A 22,297-nucleotide genomic window follows, 5' to 3' on the forward strand; every position below is an offset into this window, starting at 1 on the left:
TGTGTGGACCTCTGAGGGCGGACACACACACACACACACACACACACACATTCACCACACACCACTCACATGAATCACATGCTTCATACACCACACACCGCTACAGCCATCACGTCCCCCCACATTTCCCACATACCACCCCCCCATAAATCACATCACACACCACATCATATTCACCACACACAGGTTTTGTACCACACACCACCTCATACATCACCTGTCCCCCTGCATTCACACATACTCACCTCCCTGTATACTGGAAACCACATCCATCCCCTATCCCACACAGCAACCACATCACACACATGCACGCACTCTTCATGACACACCCCATCACACGTCAGTCACCAAACCCCTTTATGCCACCTCACTTATCACACACATCATCATACATGTCACATGCCACATATCACAGCACAACGTCTATGCCACACATCCCCTCACACGTCCCCCCTTCATCACACACCAGCCCCATTTACCACAGCAGATTCCTCATACTCTCTCTCACACACACACACACACACACACACACACACACAACACACCACAATACCTCATATCTCTCCAACATACAACCCAAAGCTATTACACCATCATTGTCCCAGTCAGCCTGGGGGAGCCAGACCCCCATTCCTCAGCTCACTGCTGCTTCTGGTCATCTGAGGGGCGCCGGGGAAGCGAAGGACCGGCTGGGCCGGGCTGGGCTGGGCTGGGCTGGGCTGGGCAGGGCAGCAGAGCAGGGAATGTGCCAGGAGAGATGAAAGTCTGGGGGCCTCGCGGGACTTTGCACTGGATACAGTCGCGTAACCAGTGTCCACAGCAGCAGGCCCATGGTGTGGCCTCACTTGAGATCTGACTCACTTTCCCTCCTCGCAGATAAGAGGGCTGGGAGGATTTGCTGCCCTCGAAGTGGAACCAGAAAAGAACCTTGAAGGTTGTTTCCTGAGAAGAACATGGGGACATTAGCCAGGAGCGATCCCTGAGCACAGAACCAGGAGTAACCCCTGAGCACAGAACCAGGAGTAACCCCTGAGCACAGAGCCAGGAGTAACCCCTGAGCACAGAGCCAGGAGTAACCCCTGAGCACAGAGCCAGGAGTAACCCCTGAGCACAGAACCAGGAGTAAACCCTAAGCACAGAGCCAGGAGTAACCCCTGAGCACAGAACCAGGAGTAACTCCTGAGCACAGAGCCAGGAGTAACCCCTGAGCACAGAGCCAGGAGTAACCCCTGAGCACAGAGCCAGGAGTAACCCCTGAGCACAGAGCCAGGAGTAACCCCTGAGCACAGAACCAGGAGTAACCCCTGAGCACAGAACCAGGAGTAACCCCTGAGCACAGAGCCAGGAGTAACCCCTGAGCACAGAACCAGGAGTAAGTCCTGGGCACGGGGCCAGGAGTAACCCCTGAGCATTTTTAGATTTCAGGTATGACCCAAAAACCTAAATAAAACTAGAATACCAGGAGCGGTTGGAGCAATAGCACGGGGGAGCATTTTCCTTGCACGTGGCTGACCAGGGTTCCATCCGATGCACCCCATCTCTGGAGCACCCCGCCAGGAGAGATCCCTGAGTGCAGAGCCAGGACTAAGCCCTGAGCACTGCTGGCTGTGACCTCCAAACAAAAACAAACACAAAACAAAAGGGGAGAGAGAGAGAGAGAGAGAGAGAGAGAGAGAGAGAGAGAGAGAGAGAGAGAGAGAGAGAGAGAGAGAGGTGGGGTGGAGGGAGAGACAGAGCCGACATCCGCAGGGAGAGTCTTCCTGACTGAGCGAAATCAAAAGACAGAACCAGGAGTAAACCCAGAGAATCACCGGATGCAGCCCCCAAACCAAACCCAACGAGCACTGGGAACCGCTCCAGGAAGGAGTCACGCGCTGTCTGGGTGCGAGCTAAGTCTGAGCGTGGCCCCCTTGTTTCCCTTCTGCAAGTCTGCGGTGTCCCCGTCCCTGGCTCCAGATGAGGGCGGGGCTGGGTGGGTAGCAGCTGTCGCTGATTGCTCTGGTGGGTGGGTGGGGGGTACGGAACCAGCCTCTGCGGCTGCTCCCTGAGCTTCCTCCTGGAGGCAGCGGCCGACCCTCAGTGCGGCTGATCCCCCGCTGAGCTCCGCGCCAGGCGTTTGGTTTCAAAGAAGTGACAGGTCAGCGGCTCTCTGGCATCCCGCGGCCATAAACGCACGATTGGCTGCTCCTTGGCGATCAAAGTGCAGCTGGATGGTCTCCCCCTGCTCTGCTCCGTGGAGGGAGGCGCGGGCTGTGCGTGTCCGGCATGGAGGGCCAGGAGCTGGTTCCCGAGCAGGGCCCAGAGCAGGACCCCGGACAGAGGAAAGGGGTGAGTGTCTCTCGGGGGCACCCTGTCGGGAACTCCTTCAGGAGACCCTCCCTCAGGGGTGCCCCCGGCAGCTGGACTTTTAACAAGGACTAAAAAGAGATTAAAACACTTAGAGGGCGGTAGTACAGCGGGGAGGTGTGTGCCTGGCATGTGTCCAGTCTGGATCCGATCCCGGCACCCCCTATGATCTCCTGAGCCCCGCCAGGAGTGATCCCTGAACACAAAGCCAGGAGTAAACTTTGAGCACCGGCAGTGTGGTCCCCAAAACAAAACAAAGATGTTAAGAGTTAGTGATTAATTGGAAAACTCCCTACTGGGCCCTTCTGCACCTGGCACCAAATTGAAGAGACTTGGGCCCAAGACTTGGGCACAGCGGGGAGGGCATTTGCCTGGCCACTTGTTAGCCCGGCGATTGCCTTGCCGACCAGGGTTCAATCCGCAGCATCCCGTATGGTCCCCCGAGCACCGCCAGGAGTGATTCCTGAGTGCAGAGTCAGGAGTAACCCCTGTGCATCGCCGGGTGTGACCCAAAAAGAAAAAAAAAATTGAAGAGACTCAAAGATCCAACCACCTTCACCTTAACTCAGGGTAGGAGGGTCCTGGGACCACCACTCTCACGCATTGTTGGGGGCACATTTGGGAGCTGATCTGACCTTCAGGACATTTTGTCCAACATTTGTTGGAGACTTTCCAGGAAGTAACACAGCTAGGCCCACCTGCAGAGAGGCTGGGAAGAGTTGTGAGGCTGGGATTTCCTCTCACCCAAGGAGACCCCCCCTTCTGTTTAATAACAGCCTTTCTGGTCCTCCCCGCCCCCTCCCCAGCACCGTATAATTTTGATGATGCTTTTGAGGTCCCTTGAGTGAGGAAAGAGTGGAAGGACGGGGAGATCATATAAACTCATTAATACTTTTCAAGAAATTTCAAGAAGCTATTGTGAGGAATAAAGATGATTTTTGAGGGGGAGGAGGGGCTGTGGTGTGGTGGGCATGAGAGCCCCTCCCCCCAGAGTCATTGCCTTAGAGATGTGCTCGCCCGCGTGTGCTCGTGTTTGATTCTCACTGTGAAATGTCTGGACTCGGGGCTGGAGCGATAGCACAGTGGGTAGGGCGTTTGCCTTGCACGCGGCCGACCCGGGTTCGATTCCCAGCATCCCATGTGGACCCCTGAGCACCGCCAGGAGTAACTCCTGAGTGCAGAGTCAGGAGTAACCCTTGAGCATCGCCAGGAGTGACCCAAAAAGCAAAAAAAAAAAAAAAAAAAAAGAAATGTCTGGACTCGGGTCAAGTCTGGCGAGGGTTCAGGCTCTGACCTCACGGTCCCCGCGAGCACGGCTGAGTGTGACCTCAAGACAAAGCAGCAGAAAGTCAGACAAGGACCTGGGCTGGAGACATGGGCCAGTGGGCAGGAGCGCGCGTGCCAGGGCCCAGGTTCCACCCCCAGGTACCACGGAAGCGAGCCCTGAACGCACAGCACCACTGGAGACGGCCCCCAAACACACATAAAGGACTTGTGTATAGACACAAAAAGGGGGCACAGTGCTCTCTATCTCTCCCGCCACCCGCATTCGGTAGTTCTGTAGTCTTACACCACTTCCCCCACCCCGGGGCGGTCAAAGGAAGGAAATGAGGGCCAGGCTGGTTGGTGTCAGTTGCAGTTTATTCCAATTTTTTTTTTTTTTTTACTTTTTGGGTCACACCCGGTGATGCTCAGGGGTTACTCCTGGCTCATGCACTCAGGAATGACTCCTGGCGGTGCTCGGGGGACCATATGGAATGCTGGGAATCGAACCCGGGTCAGCCATGTTGGCTGCGTGCAAGGCAAACGCCCTACCGCTGTGCTATGGCTCCAGCCCCAGTTTCAGTTTCTTCCAATCTCCTCTCCATTCTCTGATTCTCCTCCTGCTTCTTCCTCCCCCACGCTACTTCATTCTCCTCCTCAATCCCCCTTCATTCTCCTTCTTCCTCTCTCATTCTCCCTCTGGCTCTGGAATAATCTGGATTTCCCCACCCACTCTTACAGTCTAGTTAAATCCCCCCACATGAGGGCTTGGGGTTTACACATAGGTGTGGTCACAATCAATAAGGTTAAGGTTCTTTTCCTCGGGGCAAACTTCTTCTAGGACAGATTCTTATTCAGCAGGATGACCCGCCCCGAGAGCAGAATCCCATGGGTGTATTTCTCCTCTCCAAGTCCAACAAACATATCACACAAACAATCACACAAATCATCCTGTTATTCGTCGATTGCCTCGAGCAGGCCCCAGTAACGCAGGCCCCAGTAATGTCTCCTTCATCCTAGCCCTGAGATTATATTCACGGCTCTTTAGGAGAATGAGACCCATCATTGTTACCGGTATTTGGCATATTGGGTACACCACGGGGAGTTTGCCAGACTCTGCCGTGTGGGCAGGGTTACATTCAGTAGCCTGCCAGTTTGTCCAAAGTAGGAATGAGATAATAAGATGTCATAATAAGACATACAAACATTCATAATATTAATCATTTTGTATGAACACAGTAAGAGATGCATTAAGCTTATAGAATTGCTTCTCCTGGGGTCATCTCAATCTCAGACTGCAGTGCTCAGGCCAGATTAGTCTTTCCTATCCCTGGCAGGGTCCTAACCTCATCGTTACGATTGGATCATGACGGCATTTGTCCATGACCTTGCTCTCAACTTATAGTTGAGTATCGTGGCACTTTGGCCTGGCCCATTTCGATGCCAGGGTAGCTCACAGCTTGCCCTGGGTCCATTCAGTCCCTTGTCGGGACCCTGCTTTTGGGGTGCTAGCAACTAAGGACAACTGAGGCTTAAGTCGAGAAAGCAGTTGCCTGGGAGTGAATAATATTCGAAGCAAATTAAATCCCATGTTCATGGTCACGGTCCTCCCGTTGTTCATCGATTTGCTCGAGCGGGCCCAGTAACGTCTCCATTGTGACACTTGTTACTGTGTTTGGCATATCGAATACATCACAGGGAGCTTACCAGGCTTTGCCAGGCGGGCAAGATACTTTCGGTAGCTTGCCGGGCTCTCCAAGAGGGGCGGAGGAATCGAACTCGGGTTGGCCACATTGGCTGCATGCAAGGCAAACACCCTACTGCTGTGCTATCGCTCCAGCCCAAGTTACAAAAACATAATGTTAACTGTCTTCCTGTGTGTATACAGAAAGGACATTGCTTTAAAGTAAACTATTCAAAAGACAAAGAGAGGAGAAAGGCAATATTAACTTACAATACATGTTCAGTGTCCTAGAAGAATCTGACCTTACAAATGAACAGAAGCTGGGGGCTGGAGCGATAGCACAGTGGGTAGGGCGTTTGCCTTGCACGCAGCCAACATGGCCGACCCGAGTTCAATTCCCAGCATCCCATGTGGTCCCCTGAGCACCGCCAGGAGTAATTCCTGAGTGCATGAGCCAGGAGTAACCCCTGAGCACCGCCGGGTGTGACCCAAAGAGCAAAAAAAAAAAACCAAATTAACAGAAGCTAATTAGGGAGAAAAGCTGATTAACTGGTTGGGGAAAAAAGCCTAGAGAAGAGGTTACAGATAAAGGAATGGGAGTGACTCAGGAGCACTGTGATGGGTGTAACCTGATAAACCTAAGCTCCTCGTGGCAAGGGAGAAAGGACAAACCAATGTTGTACAAACCAATGTTGTCCTACAGACTTGTAAAGGCAGGGCTAGGCTCGAAGCTCGGCAGCAGAACTCTAGCCTGACACGAGCGAGGCCTTGGGTTTGATCCCCAGCACCATTGTGGGGTGCAGGGAGAGGAGAGAGGACGAAGGGAGAGGCGGGAAGAGGAGGGAAGAGGAGGGGAAGGAAAGGGAGGGGAGGGAGGAGCAGAACAGAGCAGGTGTCCTGGCTTCCCAGAGGCTTCCTGCTTGGGGACAGAGGGCCTGGAGTGGGTCAGCCCTGGCCTTTGACACAGCAGAGACAGCCACCGAGGCGGTTCCACCTGCGGCAGTACCGGGGTTCACCGCTAGGTGGCGCAGATCAGACCAGGGCCGCCCCTGGCCCCAAGTCCCTAAATTCTCTTTTTCTCTTATGGGTCCTCTCCTCTCCTTCCCTCCTCTCCTCTGCTAACAGATTCGGGGGAGGAGAGGAGAGAAGGGAAGAGGAGAGGAGAAGAGGGGAGGGGAGGAGAGGAGCCCTAAGAAAAAGAATTTAGAGGGGCTGGAGCGATAGCACAGCGGGTAGGGCGTTTGCCTTGCACGCAGCCAACGTGACCGACACAGGTTCGATACCCAGCACCCCATATGGTCCCCTGAGCACCGCCAGGAGCAATTCCTGAGTGCATGAGCCAGGAGTAACCCCTGCGCATCGCCAGGTGTGACCCAAAAAGCAAAAAAAAAAAAAAAAAAAAAAAAAAAAAGGAAAAGAATTTAGGAACTTGGAGTCATGGGCATCCCTGGTCTGATCTGCACCACCTAGCGGTGACTCCTGGTACTGCCGCAGGTGGAACCACCTCAGCGTCCTCCCCTATGTCAAGGGCCAGGGCTGATCCGCCCCCAGTCCCCAAGCAGGAAGCCTCTGGGAAGCCCAGACACCTGCTCTAACTCCAGATTCTGGAATGTTCGCTGGCCCTGGTTCGGTGGACAGCATTCTCTGATTTTGAACTTTGATCGTGGCTGGGCTAGCCACGTGTGGTCAGCTGGTCTAGTGCCCTGGACCCCCACGACCGTGATGTAAGGACTGCAGTGAGAACTGCCCAGGACCCTGGCCTTGGGGGAGCCAGTAACTGATGACACTGCAGAAGCTTCCCGTCCCATACCCCTCACAGCCGCTGTCCTCCTCCGGGCCCTGGGCTTCCTGCAGTCAGCAATGGGATCCCCCCCCCACTCCACCTGCTGGTCACTTCCGGCCCCGTGTCCATAGCCCCTCTCCACCTGGCTCTCTGGGAGGCTGTGTGAGCTGCCTGGGGCGGCCGCGGCTCTCCTTGGCATCCTGCGGGCATGGGGTCCTAGCCGCACCCCCACTGCGGGCCCCAGCTCCACTAGCGGCCGAGGAAGGGCTGTGTTCCGGGGGTGCTGACCTGGGACCCAGAGTCCTGGCCTCGACTTTGCTCCTCTGTCCCGGTCCCTGACGGAGCAAGATGTCCCCGTGCTTCAGGACACTCCATCAGGGAAGAGGACTTGTCCCGAAAAGAAAGGAAAGATTGGAAGGAAAAATGGCCCCCAAGTGCAGTGGGAAGCCAAGTCTCCCTCCCCAGCCCGCTTAGTGTTGGGGTGAGGGAGCCCCGAGACTCCGCCATCACTCAGCCATCTCATGTCTGTCTTTTTTGGGGGGAGAAGGGGGTGTTGTGGGAGGGCACAGCCAGCCGTGCCCAGGGGTTCCTCTTTGCTCCGTGCTTGGGAATCACTCCTGGCGGTGCTCCTAAGGGGTACTGGTGATCAAACCCAGAGACAAACGCTCTCCCCGCTGTGCTATGGTTCAGGCCTTGTTTCTCTGCAGTTGGCCTATCCAGTTCCTCATTACTCGGTCATCTCCTTGCAGACATGGGTGGAACACTGGCTGCCCCCAGGGGGCTTCTAAGCATTTCACAGGAATGAACGAACTTTTTTTTTTTTTTTTTTTGCTTTTTGGGTCACACCCAGTGATGCTCAGGGGTTACTCCTGACTGCACTCAGGAATTACTCCTGGCAGTGCTTGGAGGACCATATGGGATGCTGGGAATTGAACCCAGTTCGGCCGTGTGCAGGGCAAACACCCTCCCCACTGTGCTATCGCTCCAGCCCCAAGACTTAACTTTTTAATCATCGCGTTACATTGTATGAGGCGGGCGGGTCCTCGCCCATTTACAGGGGTGAGAAATCGTAGTTCATTGCATAATCATTGCAGATCTATGTCCAAAATTTTTTTCTTTTCCCAAAGCGTGGGGGTGTGCTGTTATGTGACGCTTCAGAAGAGGTATTCGGGGGCCGCCCCCAACGGTGCTTCGGGGCTGTGCCGGGCAGTGCCTGGGTCAGCCATGGCCCGGCGAGCACTTTGCCTCTGAGCCACACCCCTGCCTCCCACTGGGCCAGGCCTTCAGAGCAGAGGGTCAGGCTGGGGACGGCGGGGACTGCACAGGCACCATCTCCTGGGGCCGGGGAATTGGTTTCTCGGCCCAGGACTGTGTGTCGGGTGAATGAATGGGAGGTTTCATCAACGTTTCTTCTTCCTCTGGTCTCCTTCCCTCCTTCCTCTCCCCTTCCCTTCCCTCCTTCCTCTCCCTCCCTTCCTCTCCCCCTCACTCCCTTGCCAACAACACACAGGAGGGTCATCAGTCTGGAGCCACTGGGGGAGCCTAGTGGGGGGCCAGGAATGAATCCCCACAGCGTCTCCAAAGAGAGTGGGGCCAGGACGAATGTGGGGGACGCCTACTAGCACTCCCACCTCTAAGCATCACTGGGACGCTCTGTCTCTTCCTTTCTCCCTCTCTCTCATCCTCTCTCCCCCCCCCCCCACTCTGGTGTTTGAAGTGCTCCCGGCAGTGCTCAGGGATCACTCCTGGCAGTGCTTGGGGGACCATAGGTGGTCCCAGGTACCATCAACCAAATCAGTTTGGGAATCTCAATGAGATTTCTGATTTTGTTTGTTTGGTTCTGGGGCCACCGCCGGCAGTGCTCAGGGATTACTCTTGGCGGGCTCAGGGGACCCTGCGGGGTGCTGGGAATCAAGCCCAGGTCGGCCACGTGCAGGGCGAGCACTGTCCCCGCTGTTGCGTCTCTCCGGCCCTGAGTGGTGACCCTCCGCTTCTGTCCCATGCTCTCCCACCCGGGGTCACTCGGCCCTGGCCCAATGGGGTGTGACAGTGTGTTGGCTGTCACCCACAGGACATGCCCCCATGGCAGAGGGTCGCCCTGAAAGGGGCTGCGATGCCCCCTTGGGGGTCCCAGGAGGAACCCTGCCGGGCTCCCCGTGACCCTGCTCTCTTGCACGCAGAGGCTGACACGGGTGCTCCTGGCCACTACACTGGTGGCCACCTTTGGCTCGTCCTTCCAGTATGGCTACAACGTGGCTGTCATCAACTCCCCTGAGAAGGTAGGTCACGTGTTGGGGGGCACCAGCCACCAGAAAATGATGGGGGGTCAGCAGCGGGCACCACACAGTGGCTGTTCCAGTGAAGAGACAGGGAGGCCCCCCACCTCCAGGGTGCTCAGCGCTGCTGCTCAGCCTTGGGCATGGCCGCTGGGCACGGCCCTCCCTCCCGGGCAGGCAGCCAGGCACCCCTGCCTGTCCACTCTCTCTATGGGGGGCCTGGCGGCTGGGGTGAGGCCCCACGGACACTGGCTGCCGCCCGCTGGCCCAGCCCCTGGGAATGTCGCGGGTGTCGCAGGCATCTCGGAGTGGCCCCCACAGCCGCCGGCCCCCTCTCGCCCGGTCCCGCAGTACATGAAGAACTTCTACAATGAGACCCACCACGGGCGCACGGGCCAGTACCTGAGCGAGTCGCTGCTGACGCTGCTCTGGTCTCTGTCAGTGTCCGTGTTCCCCCTCGGGGGTCTCCTCGGCTCCTTCCTGGTCGGCCCTTCGGTGAACAGATTCGGCAGGTGAGGGGCAGCTGCAGGTCTCCCGGGGAGCGCGTGGGCATCTGGCCAGCGCCTTAGAGCCAGGAGCGGGGTCTTGAGTCGGGATGGGATCAGGACTCGCCCCCTTCCTGCCTCTTCCTTTGTACTTTTATTCTTTTTGTTCTGTTTTGTTTTGGGAGGCCGCACTCTGCAGTGCTCAGGGCTGACTCCTGGCTCTGTGCTCAGGGCTGACTCCTGGCTCTGTGCTCGGGGCTCACTCCTGGCTCTGTGCTCGGGGCTCACTCCTGGCTCTGTGCTCGGGGCTCACTCCTGGCTCTGTGCTCAGGACTCACTCCTGGCTCTGTGCTCAGGGATGACTCCTGGCTCTGTGCTCAGGACTCACTCCTGGCTCTGTGCTCAGGGCTGACTCCTGGCTCTGTGCTCAGGGCTGACTCCTGGCTCTGTGCTCGGGGCTCACTCCTGGCTCTGTGCTCGGGGCTCACTCCTGGCTCTGTGCTCGGGGCTCACTCCTGGCTCTGTGCTCAGGGCTGACTCCTGGCTCTGTGCTCAGGACTCACTCCTGGCTCTGTGCTCAGGACTCACTCCTGGCTCTGTGCTCAGGGCTGACTCCTGGCTCTGTGCTCAGGAATCAGACCTAGCCAGGTTGGGGGGCCGTATGGGGTGCTGGGGTCAAACTCAGGTCAGCTACCTTCGAGGCTAGTGTCCTGCCCTCCGTCTCAGCTCTCTGGCCCCTTTTATCTTCTATTCTTTAAAACAAACGCTTGGGGCTGGAGCAATAGCACAGCAGGTAGAGCATTTGCCTTGCATGCGGCCGACCCGGGTTCAATCCCCAGCATCCCATATGGTCCCCCGAGCACCGCCAGGAGTAATTCCTGAGTGCATGAGCCAGGAGTAATTAACCCCTGAGCATCACCGGGTGTAACCCCCCCCCCAAAAAAAAAACACTCGGTCCCTCTTTATCTCTGTGCTTTGCTTTTTTGGGGGGGGGTGCATAGCACATAGGCCATACCTGGTGGTGCTCGGGCTACTCTTGGCCCAGTGCTCAGGGTCATTATTGGGGAGGGGAAGGGTAGAGGCCGGGCCTCGTGTCCGCTGCAGCCTGTGGGCTGGCTCTGCCCCACACGTGAGCAGTTTCAGCCATGCTGCTGAGTCCCGTCAGCCCCCATTCTCTCAGGAGCGCCATACCTCGGCGGGTGAGTGGGGTCCGCGTTTCTTGTTTTAATTTTTCTTTTTGCTTGTGTTTTGCGCCACACCCAGCCGTGCTCGGGGCTGCTCCTGGCTCTGTAGGTGCTTGCCTTGCGTGCAGCTGACTTGGGTCCAATCCCTGGCACTGCAGGTGGTCTGAGCCCGTGGAAGAGGCGTCTCGGGCAGTTCAGGCCATGCGGCTGAGCACAGAGCCGGGAGTAAGCCTTGACCCCTCTACGGGTGAGCCCTGAGTGTAGCCAGTTGTGGCCTCCAAACCCCAAAACAAAACAAAAAAGCTACCACAAAACCTCTTTTTTTTTTTTTTTTTTTGCTTTTTGGGTCACACCCGGCAATGCACAGGGGTCACTCCTGGCTCTGCGCTCAGGAATTACCCCTGGCGGTGCTCAGGGGACCATATGGGATGCTGGGAATTGAACCCGGGTCGGCCGCGTGCAAGGCAAACGCCCTACCCGCTGTGCTATCGCTCCAGCCCCACCACAAAACCTCTTGGCGAGCGAATTTTCTCAAAACCCTTTTTCCGTGCCACACTCTGGGTCATTTCCAAGATAGGTTGGCAGCAGGGTGTTGGCAGCAGTCTGGGGGTCCCGGGGACTCTGACGTCCAGCAGCAAAGATCGGCTGCATTCCAGAGGGGCTGCGCGCGGCCCTGTCCGCCCTGACGCTGGCTCCCGTGCAGGAAAGGGACCTTACTGTTGAACAACGTCTTCTCCATCGGGCCGGCCTTCTGCATGGGCCTGAGCAGGCTTGCACGCTCCTATGAAATGATCATCGTGGGCAGAATCTTCGTGGGGATCTGCGCAGGTAACGGGGCAGGCTGTGGCCCTTCCTGAGGTCATGGGACGCAGGGGGGAGGGGTCTGAGCCCGTAGAGGGGGCGTCTCAGGGGCAGTTCAGGCCGTGCGGCTCCTCTGCCCTCAGTCTCTCCTGCGACCGCAGACCCCCCTACCCCTGCAAGGCCGAGCTAGAGACCCCGACGTGTGCAGATGGGCTTGCTCTGCTGGGCAAGGCTCCTGAAAGGGCAGGGCCTGGGGGAGAGCACCGTTTTTGTTTGTTTTTCTGTTTTGTTTTGTTTTTCGGCCACACTCGGCCGTTCTCAGGGTTTACTCCTGCCTCTGTGCTCAGGGAGCCCTCCTGCTGGGTCTCAGCGGGCTCTCTGGGGTGCTGGGGCTCAACCTGGGTCAGCGATGTGCCCGCTAACACTGTCCCCGCTGATCTGTTTCTCTGGTGGTTAGGGAGGGCACTTCTGAGTCCAGGAAGGCTTGGCTTTTTTTGGGGGGGGCTGGAATTTGGGGTCACACCTAGCAGTGCTCAGGGGTCACTCTTGGCAGTGCTCAGGGGACCCTATGGGATGCTGGGAATCGAACCTGGGTCAGCCGCATGCAAGGCAAACGCCCTCCCCGCTGTCCTGTCGCTCTGGCCCCAGGGATGGCTTTTCACTAGAAGCCTGGCCCTCTTCACAGCCCCCTTCTCAGCTCACCAACTGACCAGATGTCATGAGGTGACCAGGCCTGCTGGCCACGAGGCTCCTCATAGCCTCTTGGCCCTGGGCCCCCTTAGAACTCTGGCTCTGAAACTCTCTGGAGATGGTTTGGTTTTTGGTGCCGGGACAGAAAACGAGCCCCACGCAGGCAGGCCAGGTGCGCTGACCCAGACCACCACGACGCGGCTGTTACAAAGGAGTCCAGGAGTGGCCGCATGGCCCCCTAGGCACTGGGCAAGGGGGGGTGTTTGTTTTATATTTTTTTTTCAGCCACACCAGTGCTGCTCTGGGCTCACTCCTGACCATATGTGGTGCCAGGGATCGAACCCCAGTGGGCCAAGAACAAGACGGGCGGCCTCTCTGCTGTCCTCTGCCCCCGCCCCCAGGATGGCCACCGTGAATGACTGTGTCTGAAATGCCGGCCAACCAGTCCTCGAAGTTGCTGAACGGCCTCCGTCTGGTCACTATCTCCCGCGGTCTGCTCCCTGCGTTTCTCAGCAGGGGACCTGCGCCCCCCCCCCCTCCAGGATATTGTAGGGGGGGGGCAGAGATGAAAACCATGTCCGTGAAGGGTCATGGCAGAAGTCTAAGTAGACTGGTAGGACACCTTGGGAGGAAGTGTGTCGGAAGGGGCCGCAGTGGAGAAACGCTGAGAAATCCTGAGTCCATCACCCCAGACACGCGCTTCTCCTCCCCGGGAGATAAAGCTCCCCCCTCATCCCCACCCCCCACCCACACAACCTTTATGAACCGCAGCTGGAGGAAGCACAAGGAGTAATAGCCCCGCCCAGGCCTGCCCCAGCCGCCTGGGGCCTTAGAAGAGAATAAGTGGGGAATGTATGTGGGTTAAAATATTGGAGCTTGTAAAATTATTTAACCTCTTTTTTTTGGGGGGCACACCCTGTTATGCTCATTGCTTACCTGCTTCTGTTCAGGATGACTCTTGGAGGGGCTCAGGAAAATGGGGGGGGGGCAGGGATTGAACCCGGGTCAGCCATGTGCAAGGCAAGGGCCCGTCCTCCCTGCTGTCCTCCCAGCCCCATATCGCACCGCTTCTTAAGGAACCAGATTTATTTATTTATTTATTGGCTTTTTGGGTCACACCTGGCGATGCACAGGGGTTACTCCTGGCTCTGCACTCGGGAATTACTCCTGGCGGTGCTCAGGGGACCATCTGGGATGCTGGGAATCGAACCCGGGTCGGCCGCGTGCAAGGCAAACGCCCTACCCGCTGTGCTATTGCTCCAGCCCCAAGGAACCAGATTTAAACAGCACAGAATAATCTCCCAGATCAGATCGGGGCACCCAGAAGAAGTAGCCCAGGGCCAGCTGCGGCTCCGAGGGCCCGTGTGAGACCCTGGCTGGGTCCCCATCAGCCTTGATGCAGTGACTCACCTGTTGGAGGTTTCAGATAGTCTCGAGTTTACTGACGAACAAGCAGGTGCTGCTGACCGGGCCCAGCCTTGCTTGTTGCGTGCACTGGCATCTCTGACCGGCGGCAGAGGCCCCTGTTCTTCTGTTAATGGCCCAAGGAGCAGGATGGGTGCCAGGAGGAAGGACGTAAGGGCAAGGTGGCCCTTGCATAGCACTCGGGTGGACACGTGGCCACCACGTCATGGCCAGGCTGCTGTCTCTTCCCTGCTGGTGCGGGAAGCGGAGACAGGCACGAGGCCTGCTCTGACCCTAGGAGCGAAGGTCAGGGCGGCTCGGCCCCGCTAGGCTCCCTTCCTCCTGACGGTTCTTCCTCCCACCCCCCACCCCAGGGATCTCCTCCAATGTCGTCCCCATGTACCTGGGGGAGCTGGCGCCCAGGAATCTGCGGGGGGCACTGGGCGTGATGCCCCAGCTCTTCATCACCATCGGCATACTCATCGCCCAGATCCTTGGCATCACCTTCATCCTGGGCAATGACCAAGGTAAGCAAAGGGCCGGTGGTCACAGCAGCCCCGCCCCATGGGTACCATGGGTGCCAGGGCGGGCTCTGAGCAGCTGGTGCTGGTGACGGATGCAGGCGCTGGCCTGGCCTCCCTCAGCTGGCGGGCGAGGCTGGGGCATGGCTGGGCTCTGGGGTTGCCCCTCTGTGCCAGTCACCTACGCCTGTCTCTCCCCCAGAGCTGGAACTCATTAGCTCGGGAAGGCCAGGGGCTCTGCGGGGCTCCCAACCTTTGTTCCTGAGCTTCCAAAACGAATCACACTAACACAAAGCAGCAGAAGGGCGAGACTCCGAGCCGATCGGGGAGGGCGCTTCCCTTCACACGGCCAACCCTGGGTTCAATCCCCAGCATCCCACATGGCCCCTTAGCATCAGCGAGAGTGATCTCTGAGCACAGCATTAGGAGCCCTGAGCACAGTGGGCGGGCATAAAATCCAAAAATAATGAGAAAGAGCAGGGTGGAGGGTGCATGGGAGGGCCCAGGGCTGGTAGGAGGGCAGCAGAGAGGTCAGGGTCAGCCCACACCGGGTATCTGGATTTGGCAGCAGGAAGACTTCTCTGTGGCAGGAAGAATGTTGGGAACTAGTCGGTGCTGGAGCAGGGAGACCCTCTGGCCTGTGGCAGCTGGGTGGGTGTGATCTGGGGGGTTTGAACTGGGTGGGTGTGAATCCTGGGTGTGAGCTGGGCAAGTATGAGCTGCTGGGTGTGAACGCTGGGTGTGAACTGGTTGCGTGCGTGACCTGGTGGGTATGAGCTAGTGGGTGTGGCCCGGGTGGGTGTGATCTGGCGAGTAGGAGCTGGTGGGTGTGAATGCTGGGTGTGAATTGGTGGGTCTGAACCGGGTGTGAACTGGGTGGGTGTGAGCTGGTGGGTGTGAGCTTCTGGGTGTGACACGTGGGGTGAGTTGCTGGGTGTGAACCGGTGGATGTGAACGCTGGGTGTGACTGGCAGGTGTGAGCTGGTGAATGTGAGCTGGTGGGTGTGAATGCTCGGTGTGAATTGGGCAGGTGTAAACTGGGTGGATGTGAGCTTCTGGGGTGGCCTGTGGAGTGAGCCTGGTGGGCGTGACCTGTGGGTGTGGTGCTGGCTTCCTTGCAGGCTGGACCACCCTCCTGGGGCTCACAGCCATCCCAGCGGCAGTGCAGGTGCTCGTGCTGCCCTTCCTCCCCGAGAGCCCCAGGTACCTGCTGATTCAGAAGAAAGACACGAGCGCAGCCAGGAAAGGTGTGTCCGCCTTTCCCTTGCGCCCACCGCGGGGCTGCTCAGTGCTCTGCACCCCTGACATCCTCCCCGTGCTCCCACCTCAGCTCTGCAGAGGCTCCGGGGCTGGGAGCACGTGGAGGATGAGTTGGAGGAGATCCGGCAGGAGGACGAGGCCCAGAAGGCGGCGGGCACCGTGTCGGTGTGGAAGCTCTTCCTCACGCGCTCCCTGCGCTGGCAGCTGGTCTCGACCATCTGCCTCATGGGCGGCCAGCAGCTGTCCGGAGTGAACGCGGTAGGGGCGGGGCCGGGGCCTGGGGTAGGGGAGCACTGGGTGGGGCCAGGGGACAGGAGCAGGCCTGGGTGGGGCTGGGCGGGGCCAGGGCCGGGTTGGGGTGGGCCAGGGCGGGATGGGCGGGGCCAGGGACAGGGATGGGCGGGGCTGGGCAGGGCCGGGGGTGGGGCCAGCCCGGGCGTGGCTGGGTGGGGAGGGGGAGGGGCAAGGGGCTGGGCGGGGCCAGGGCAGGATGGGCGGGGATGGGCAGGGCCAGGGGTGGGGCCAGTCTAGTGTTGGGGCGTGGCTGGGCGGGGAGGGGGAGGGGCAAGGGGCTGGGCGGGGCCAGGGCAGGATGGGCGGGGCTGGGCAGGGCCAGGGGTGGGGCCAGTCTAGTGCTGGGGCGGGGCGGGGCTGGGGGGCGTGGGTGGGGCCGGGATGCTGGGCGGGGCCAGGGCCGGGCCAGGGGCGTGGCCGGGGCTGGGCGTGGCCAGAGGCGGGGCCTTGGTGGGGCGGGGCCAGGTACCAGGGGTGGGGCGGGGCCATGGCCAGGTGCAGTGGAACCAGCCCCAGGACTTGCCTTCCAGATCTACTACTACGCCAACGAGATCTACACCAACACGGGCATAGAGCCAAGCCAGGTCCAGTACGTGACGGTGGGCACTGGCGCCATCAACGTGGTGGCCACGCTGGTCTCTGTGAGTGTCCACGGCCTCCTGCGTGCATGGCGGACGCGCCACGTGTCCAGCCTGTGTGGGGCATCTTGTCAGAGGCTGGGGAGGGTGGCCATGGAATGGGGGGGCTGCGCCCTGACCTCTTGCCCGGTGCTGACCCCTTGCCTGGGCTGTCGTGGGGAGGGCCAGGACGTCCCTTCCCCACTCCAGAAACTTCACTTCCCTCACCTCTGGCCTCTGAGACCTTCTGCAGCGGGCAGTGAGGTGGCCCACTGGCCATTCAAGGGCATGTTGGGGGCGGCCCTGCAGAGCTGGGTGGGGGCATGGCCCGGCTGCTCCAGGGAGGGGTGGAGTGCAGGGGCTCCAGCTCTGAGGCCTCCCTTCCCCCGCCCCCAGGTGTTCGTGGTGGAGCTGCTGGGGCGTCGTGTCCTGCTGCTACTTGGCTTCCTGCTCTGTGGCGGGGCCTGCTGCGTGCTCACGGCAGGCCTGGTCCTGCAGGTGAGTGACCACGCAAGGCCCCGGGCCCCTGGCCCTGGCCCTGCCCCCGGCCCTGCCTCTGGCCCTGCCCCTGCCCCCAGGCATGCCCCTGCCCCCAGCCCTACCCCCTGCCCCCTGCCCCTGGCTGGGTCAGCCGTCTGGATTGTCACCCGCCTGGCCCCGCAGGACACCGTCTCCTGGATGAGCTACCTCAGCATCACCTGCATCTTCTCCTACGTCGTGGGCCACGCCCTTGGACCCAGTGCGTCCTGGAAGCAGGTTCTGGGCTGGGCGGGCTCCCTCCTCTCGCCGTCCACCTTGAGCTCCCCTGAGAGCTTCTGGGACCTGGGGGCGTCTCACCGTGTGTGCCGGGGGGGGGGGGCACATGCTTTATCCTTGGTGCAGGCCTGTGCTCCCCCACCCCACTCCAGCCTCCCGCTGCGAGATATGTGCAGAGCTGGGGACGACCCTGCTGCGGGTGCCAGGGCTCGGGGCCTGCTGGGGTGGGTGCTCTCCCCACCACAGCCCCTTCCCCCCTGCAGGTCCCATCCCTCCACTGATCATCACTGAGGCCTTCCTGCAGTCCTCCCGGGCGTCCGCCTTCATGGTGGGGGGCACGGTCCACTGGCTGTCCAACTTCACGGTGGGGCTGGTCTTCCCCTTCATCCAGGTAAGCTCAGCCAGACCTCAGCCTTCCCAGGGTGCTGGGCGGGAGGCTGGGCCCAGTGGCTGTCCAGGAGCTGACCGTGGCCCCCCCTTGCCCGCCTGCAGCGCTCCCTGGGTGCTTACAGCTTCATCATCTTCGCCTCTGTGTGCTTCCTCACCGCTGTCTACATCCTCCTGGTCCTCCCCGAGACCAAGGGCAAGACGTTCGTGGAGATCAGCCAGATGTTCGCCAAGAAGACGCCATCGGCCGATGATGTCCAGGGCAAGGGGGAGCTCAGGGACCTGCCTCCCGCTCCTGTGGCCGCTAGCTGAGGGGACCACAGGGTTTCCTGTGAGGGGAGCCTGTGACTCCCCGGAACGAGAGCAGGCCCGCGGGGCAGAAGGACCCCCGCAAGGACAGTTCGCCGACTTGGTGTCACAGTGGGGAGGGATGAAGGGTGAAGGAATCAAAGGTTAAAGGTTAAGGAATCAAAGGGGCCTGTGTCCTGGGACCTCCGGGGAAAAGCCACCTGCGGAGTGACCTGGCTCCGGAAACCCTCCCCGGGGAGGTGTGAGGCCTCAGAAATGGGGGTCCAGAAAGCTGGGGCAGCAACAGGCGCTCAGGGAGATGCTGGTGGTCTGGACAGGGTGTCTGGCCAGGGATGGTGATGGCTCTGCCCGGGGCACCCAATAAAGCATCTCCCCATACCACGCTGGGCCACTTTCTGGGCTACAGTGTCCCACTCCACCCCCGGCCTCCCAGCCCATGCCAAAGTGCCAGGCCCTGGAGGGCAAGGGGCATGGTCCCTAGGAGCCCCCAGAGCCCGCCCGGCAGAGGAAGGGGCGTGTGTGCGCTATAGTGGAACTGAGCTAGCCCTGTTGCATTTAGGGTGGGGGAAGCAGCTGCCCCGAGGGGCTGACAGGGGCACAGAGGGAAGCACGGGACGCCCCCACATGCAGCAGTGCTGGTATCTTTTCTTGGGGAACGAGGCAGATGGTGCCTGGAGGGATGCTGGGGCACAGGACAAGGGTGTGGGGGGCCCTGCAGGAAGGGGTGAAGGTGAGCTGGGGGGCTGGGGGGCCTGAAAGGGCAGTGGGACTAGCAGTGGCCGGGCATCGAGGGCCCTGATGAAGATGGGAGGATACTGGGGGAGGCCTCCCCCCCACGCACCATCTTTCAGGGGCGGCACGAGGACTGGCCACTTGCAAGGGAAACAGGCAGCACTGGAAGCCAGAGGTCGGGCTGGGGCACCTTGCCATGATCCTGCCCAAGGGCCACCCTCCCCCTGGGGCCCCCAGCCATGCGGGTGCCGAGGCTCAGGCCAGTCTCATGTCCTGGTGGAGCCCGTCACAAAGATTTGGTGGCCGTGGCCAGGAGAAGGAAGAGTCTGGCCAGGCCTGTCCCCGGGGCCCCCCACGGGCTCAGGACCCCCCACTGGTTCCATATGTTTGGGGCCCAACACGGATCTCAGGGACACAGAAACCCACAGGCGGACAAGAAGAAGGTGAGTGGCCACTCGGTTGCATACGGCATGTCCCTGTCGCCAGCAGAGGGGGCTGGGAAGGACCCAGGTACGCACAGCTGCATGAGCGAGGAAGCCCTGGTCCACTTGGCAGAGGCCCCGAGAGACTCATCGGACATGCGGCTGGACAGGAGGGACACAGGGTGAGGGAGCAGCAGAGGGGCTGGCAGGAAGTGAGGGCACGAGTGTCCAGCGATATAGGCCTGGCCTTTGGGAGCCGGCACCTCGGAAGTTTGGCGAGTCCCCAAGATCCTCCTCCTGGGGGCACTGGGCAGTGGGTGTGGGCAGGGGCAGCGGGTCCTTCTACACTGGGAACGCCAGTGCAGAAGGCAGAGCAGTGGTGTGAGGCCTGGGTATATGGTGGGGGGGGGGGTCTGGTCCAGAGAGATGTGGGAGGATTGGGGACCACTCATTGGCCCCTAGTGGTCCCTGCCCATTTGACACCCATGGACCAGAGAAGCACACTGTGGCGTCTGATCTGTTGAGTCTTAGGAGCTTGTGAGAGCAGCAGAAAGGGTCTAGGAGGTTGGCCATAAGCCCCGGAGCCCAGATCAGGCTTATCCACATGGGGACCAGCACGTCCATGAAGCAGGCAGGCAGGTGGGGGTGCCCGGCCTTGAGTTCTTGGGAAGTAATTAAACCAAGATGGGTTTGAAGTGACTCTGTCACTAGCCCCGAAGTGGCTAACAGCATGATGGCTGGACCGACTTTTTTGGACACAAGAACTGGGGCCTGAGTAGATTCTTGCCGACTCAGCACAGGCCCAGAGAACAGTGAAGCACCAAGAGAAGTTCCCACGGGAATCAAGAGTGGTAGCAAGGGCCTGGAGCGATAGCACAGCGGGTAGGGCGTTTGTCTTGCACGCAGCCAACATGGCCAACACAGGTTCGATTCCCAGCACCGCATATGGTCCCCTGAGCACCGCCAGGAGCAATTCCTGAGTGCATGAGCCAGGAGGAACCCCTGAGCATCGCCGGGTGTGACCCAAAAAAAAAACAAAAACAAGAGTGGTAGCAAGGCCATGGAGGTAAGCCAGCAAAGTCCCAAGCACTTCTCCTTGACAACGCCATAGCAACAGACTCATCTAGGGAGAAAGCCCCCACGGGACAGCTTGGGGGAAGCCCTATAAAATCAACTCTGCAAAGGCAAGGGTCTCCCTGCCTGGCGGTCCCCGTCTGCATCAGATCTGTTTGCCTCTGGAGAAGTCCACGCTCTCTCAAACGCATCACTCTCCTCTCTTCCACATCATCTCTAATTAAATTGGTTTCACTTCACTAGTCGCCTCCTCCTGAAATTCTTGTCTGAAAAGCAACGAACTGGAAAAGATTTAGGACTGGCTTTCCTTTCCTGCAAAGAGCAATTCCTTGCCCCAGCCTGGGTCCTCGGCTCCCGAAGAAACCGGGTTTCTTCGGCAGGGATCATTTCCCATGCCGCGCAGGACAAGTGGGTGCCCCGTGCAGCTTGACGGCTCGCTTGCAGGGCTGGTGGGACATAAGGGCTGAGCCGGGCAGGGGCTCCCTTGCACACCCTCATCAGTCCTGGGTTCCCCAGCCACTTCCAGGTGACGGAGGCAGGTGGAGAGGGAAGCAGACTCCCTTCCCCGGGCTGCCGACTCTGCCTTCTCCCCCCTTCACTGAAGGTGCCTGCAACCAACTATTGTAGAAGCAGGGGTGTGAGTTTACCAGCGCTGAGACAAGGCAGGTAAAGCCATCCCGGGAGATGGTGTCACTAGATTTGAGGTGGTGGAGAACCATCAGGCATGAAAAGTGCAGGGTCTCCTGACCGGAAGAGAAGGACAGGAGGGGCTGGAGTGATAGCACAGCGGGTAGGGCGTTTGCCTAGCACGTGGTCGACCCGGGTTCGATTCCCAGCATCCCATAGGGTCCCCCGAGCACCACCAGGAGTGATTCCTGAATGCAGCGCCAGGTGTGACCCAAAAGGAAAAGAAAAAAAGAGAGGGGGTCAGGAGAACAGACAGGAGCCCCCCAACCCCCACCCTGTGAGACACAACGTGTCCTCTGCCCTGCAGATGCCCTGAGCAGCCTGTCCTCTGCCCTGCAGATGCCCTGAGCAGCCTCAGTATGGGCGGAGCTGGGGGGGTAGAGCGGGGAGGCAGGGAGGGAGGAAGCTGGCACCTGTCCGGAGGGTGGGCGGCTCTGAGCGGGGGTGCCGAGGGCCACACCCTGAAGCATTGTGAAGTACAAAATGCTTTTATTATTTTTTTAAATTTTGAGATGAACACAGAGCTGAACATTCCCTCCCAGGCTATCAGCCGTGACAGGTGCTGGTGCCGGCCCAGGAGCCGGTGGGGGTGAAGGACTGTGCCTTGCAACAATCAACCCTCCGCTCCAAGGCTGAGACGGAAGAAGGGGCGGGCAGGGAACAGAGAGAAACTGAGAGTACTTCAGTGCTTGCAGCCCAGGCTGGGGGCTGGGCTGCCGTTGGTTCATTCCTGGGGCTGTCAGCATTTCTGCAGCCGCTACCGGTCAGCTCCCCTGTGCTTTGTGGCCTGAAGTCATTTTCATCATTGTTCTTTGCTTGGGGGCCACACCAGGCAGTGCTCCGGGCTTACTCCTGACCCAGTGCTTGGGGTTCATTCCTGGTGGTGTTTGAGGAACCACTCAGGGTGCTGGGGATCAAGCCTGGGGGTAAGTGCCAGCGCCCTGCCCACTGTTCCCGGGTGGGCTGCATGCAAGGCCAGCGCCCTGCCCACTGTCCTACCCCTAGGCCCACATTATTTGGTTGGTTGGCTGGTATTTTGGGCCACTACCGGCAGTGCTCAAGGCTTACACTCCGGGCTCTATGCTCAGGGGTCACCCCTCATGGGGGTCGGGGGCCGGTATGTGGTGCTGGGGATTGAACTTGGGTTGGCCACGTGTGAGGCAAGTGCCCTTTTCCGTTGTACTATCTCTGATCACCGCCGTTGCTCTTTGAAACCAACAGCCTAGAGTTCCAATCTCACTTGTCAAAAAGTATTCAGCCTTTTCCAATTTTTTTTTTTCCTTTGTGCTAGCAAAGGATTCTGAACTGCGCACTTTTTTTTT

General features: G+C 59.4%; 1 protein-coding gene across 1 annotated transcript; it reads left to right on the forward strand.

Annotated features, from left to right (window-relative positions):
- Positions 1-2,265: 2,265 nt before the first annotated feature.
- LOC130020364 (solute carrier family 2, facilitated glucose transporter member 5-like) lies at positions 2,266-18,083 on the forward strand. Its single transcript, XM_056110984.1, has 12 exons — positions 2,266-2,328; positions 9,257-9,355; positions 9,704-9,864; positions 11,725-11,849; positions 14,291-14,443; positions 15,559-15,684; positions 15,768-15,955; positions 16,522-16,632; positions 17,005-17,106; positions 17,272-17,347; positions 17,628-17,755; positions 17,857-18,083. The coding sequence occupies exons 1-12, from the start codon at positions 2,266-2,268 to the stop codon at positions 18,061-18,063; spliced, it is 1,539 nt and encodes a 512-aa protein (XP_055966959.1). The 3' UTR covers positions 18,064-18,083.
- The last annotated feature ends 4,214 nt before the right edge of the window (positions 18,084-22,297 follow it).

The sequence above is a fragment of the Sorex fumeus genome, unplaced genomic scaffold (genome assembly GCF_029834395.1).
Source record: "Sorex fumeus unplaced genomic scaffold, SorFum_2.1 ptg000011l, whole genome shotgun sequence".
In the NCBI taxonomy this organism is placed as follows: domain Eukaryota; kingdom Metazoa; phylum Chordata; class Mammalia; order Eulipotyphla; family Soricidae; genus Sorex; species Sorex fumeus.

What these genes read in the sequence shown, in the direction of transcription:
- LOC130020364 (XM_056110984.1), top strand. Translation starts at nt 2,266, where the DNA reads ATGGAGGGCCAGGAGCTGGTTCCCGAGCAGGGCCCAGAGCAGGACCCC. An exon ending in CGGCAGGCCTGGTCCTGCAG is followed by an intron (nt 17,107 to 17,271) that starts GTGAGTGACCAC and finishes CTGGCCCCGCAG; the next exon opens with GACACCGTCTCCTGGATGAG. An exon ending in GGGCCACGCCCTTGGACCCA is followed by an intron (nt 17,348 to 17,627) that starts GTGCGTCCTGGA and finishes TCCCCCCTGCAG; the next exon opens with GTCCCATCCCTCCACTGATC.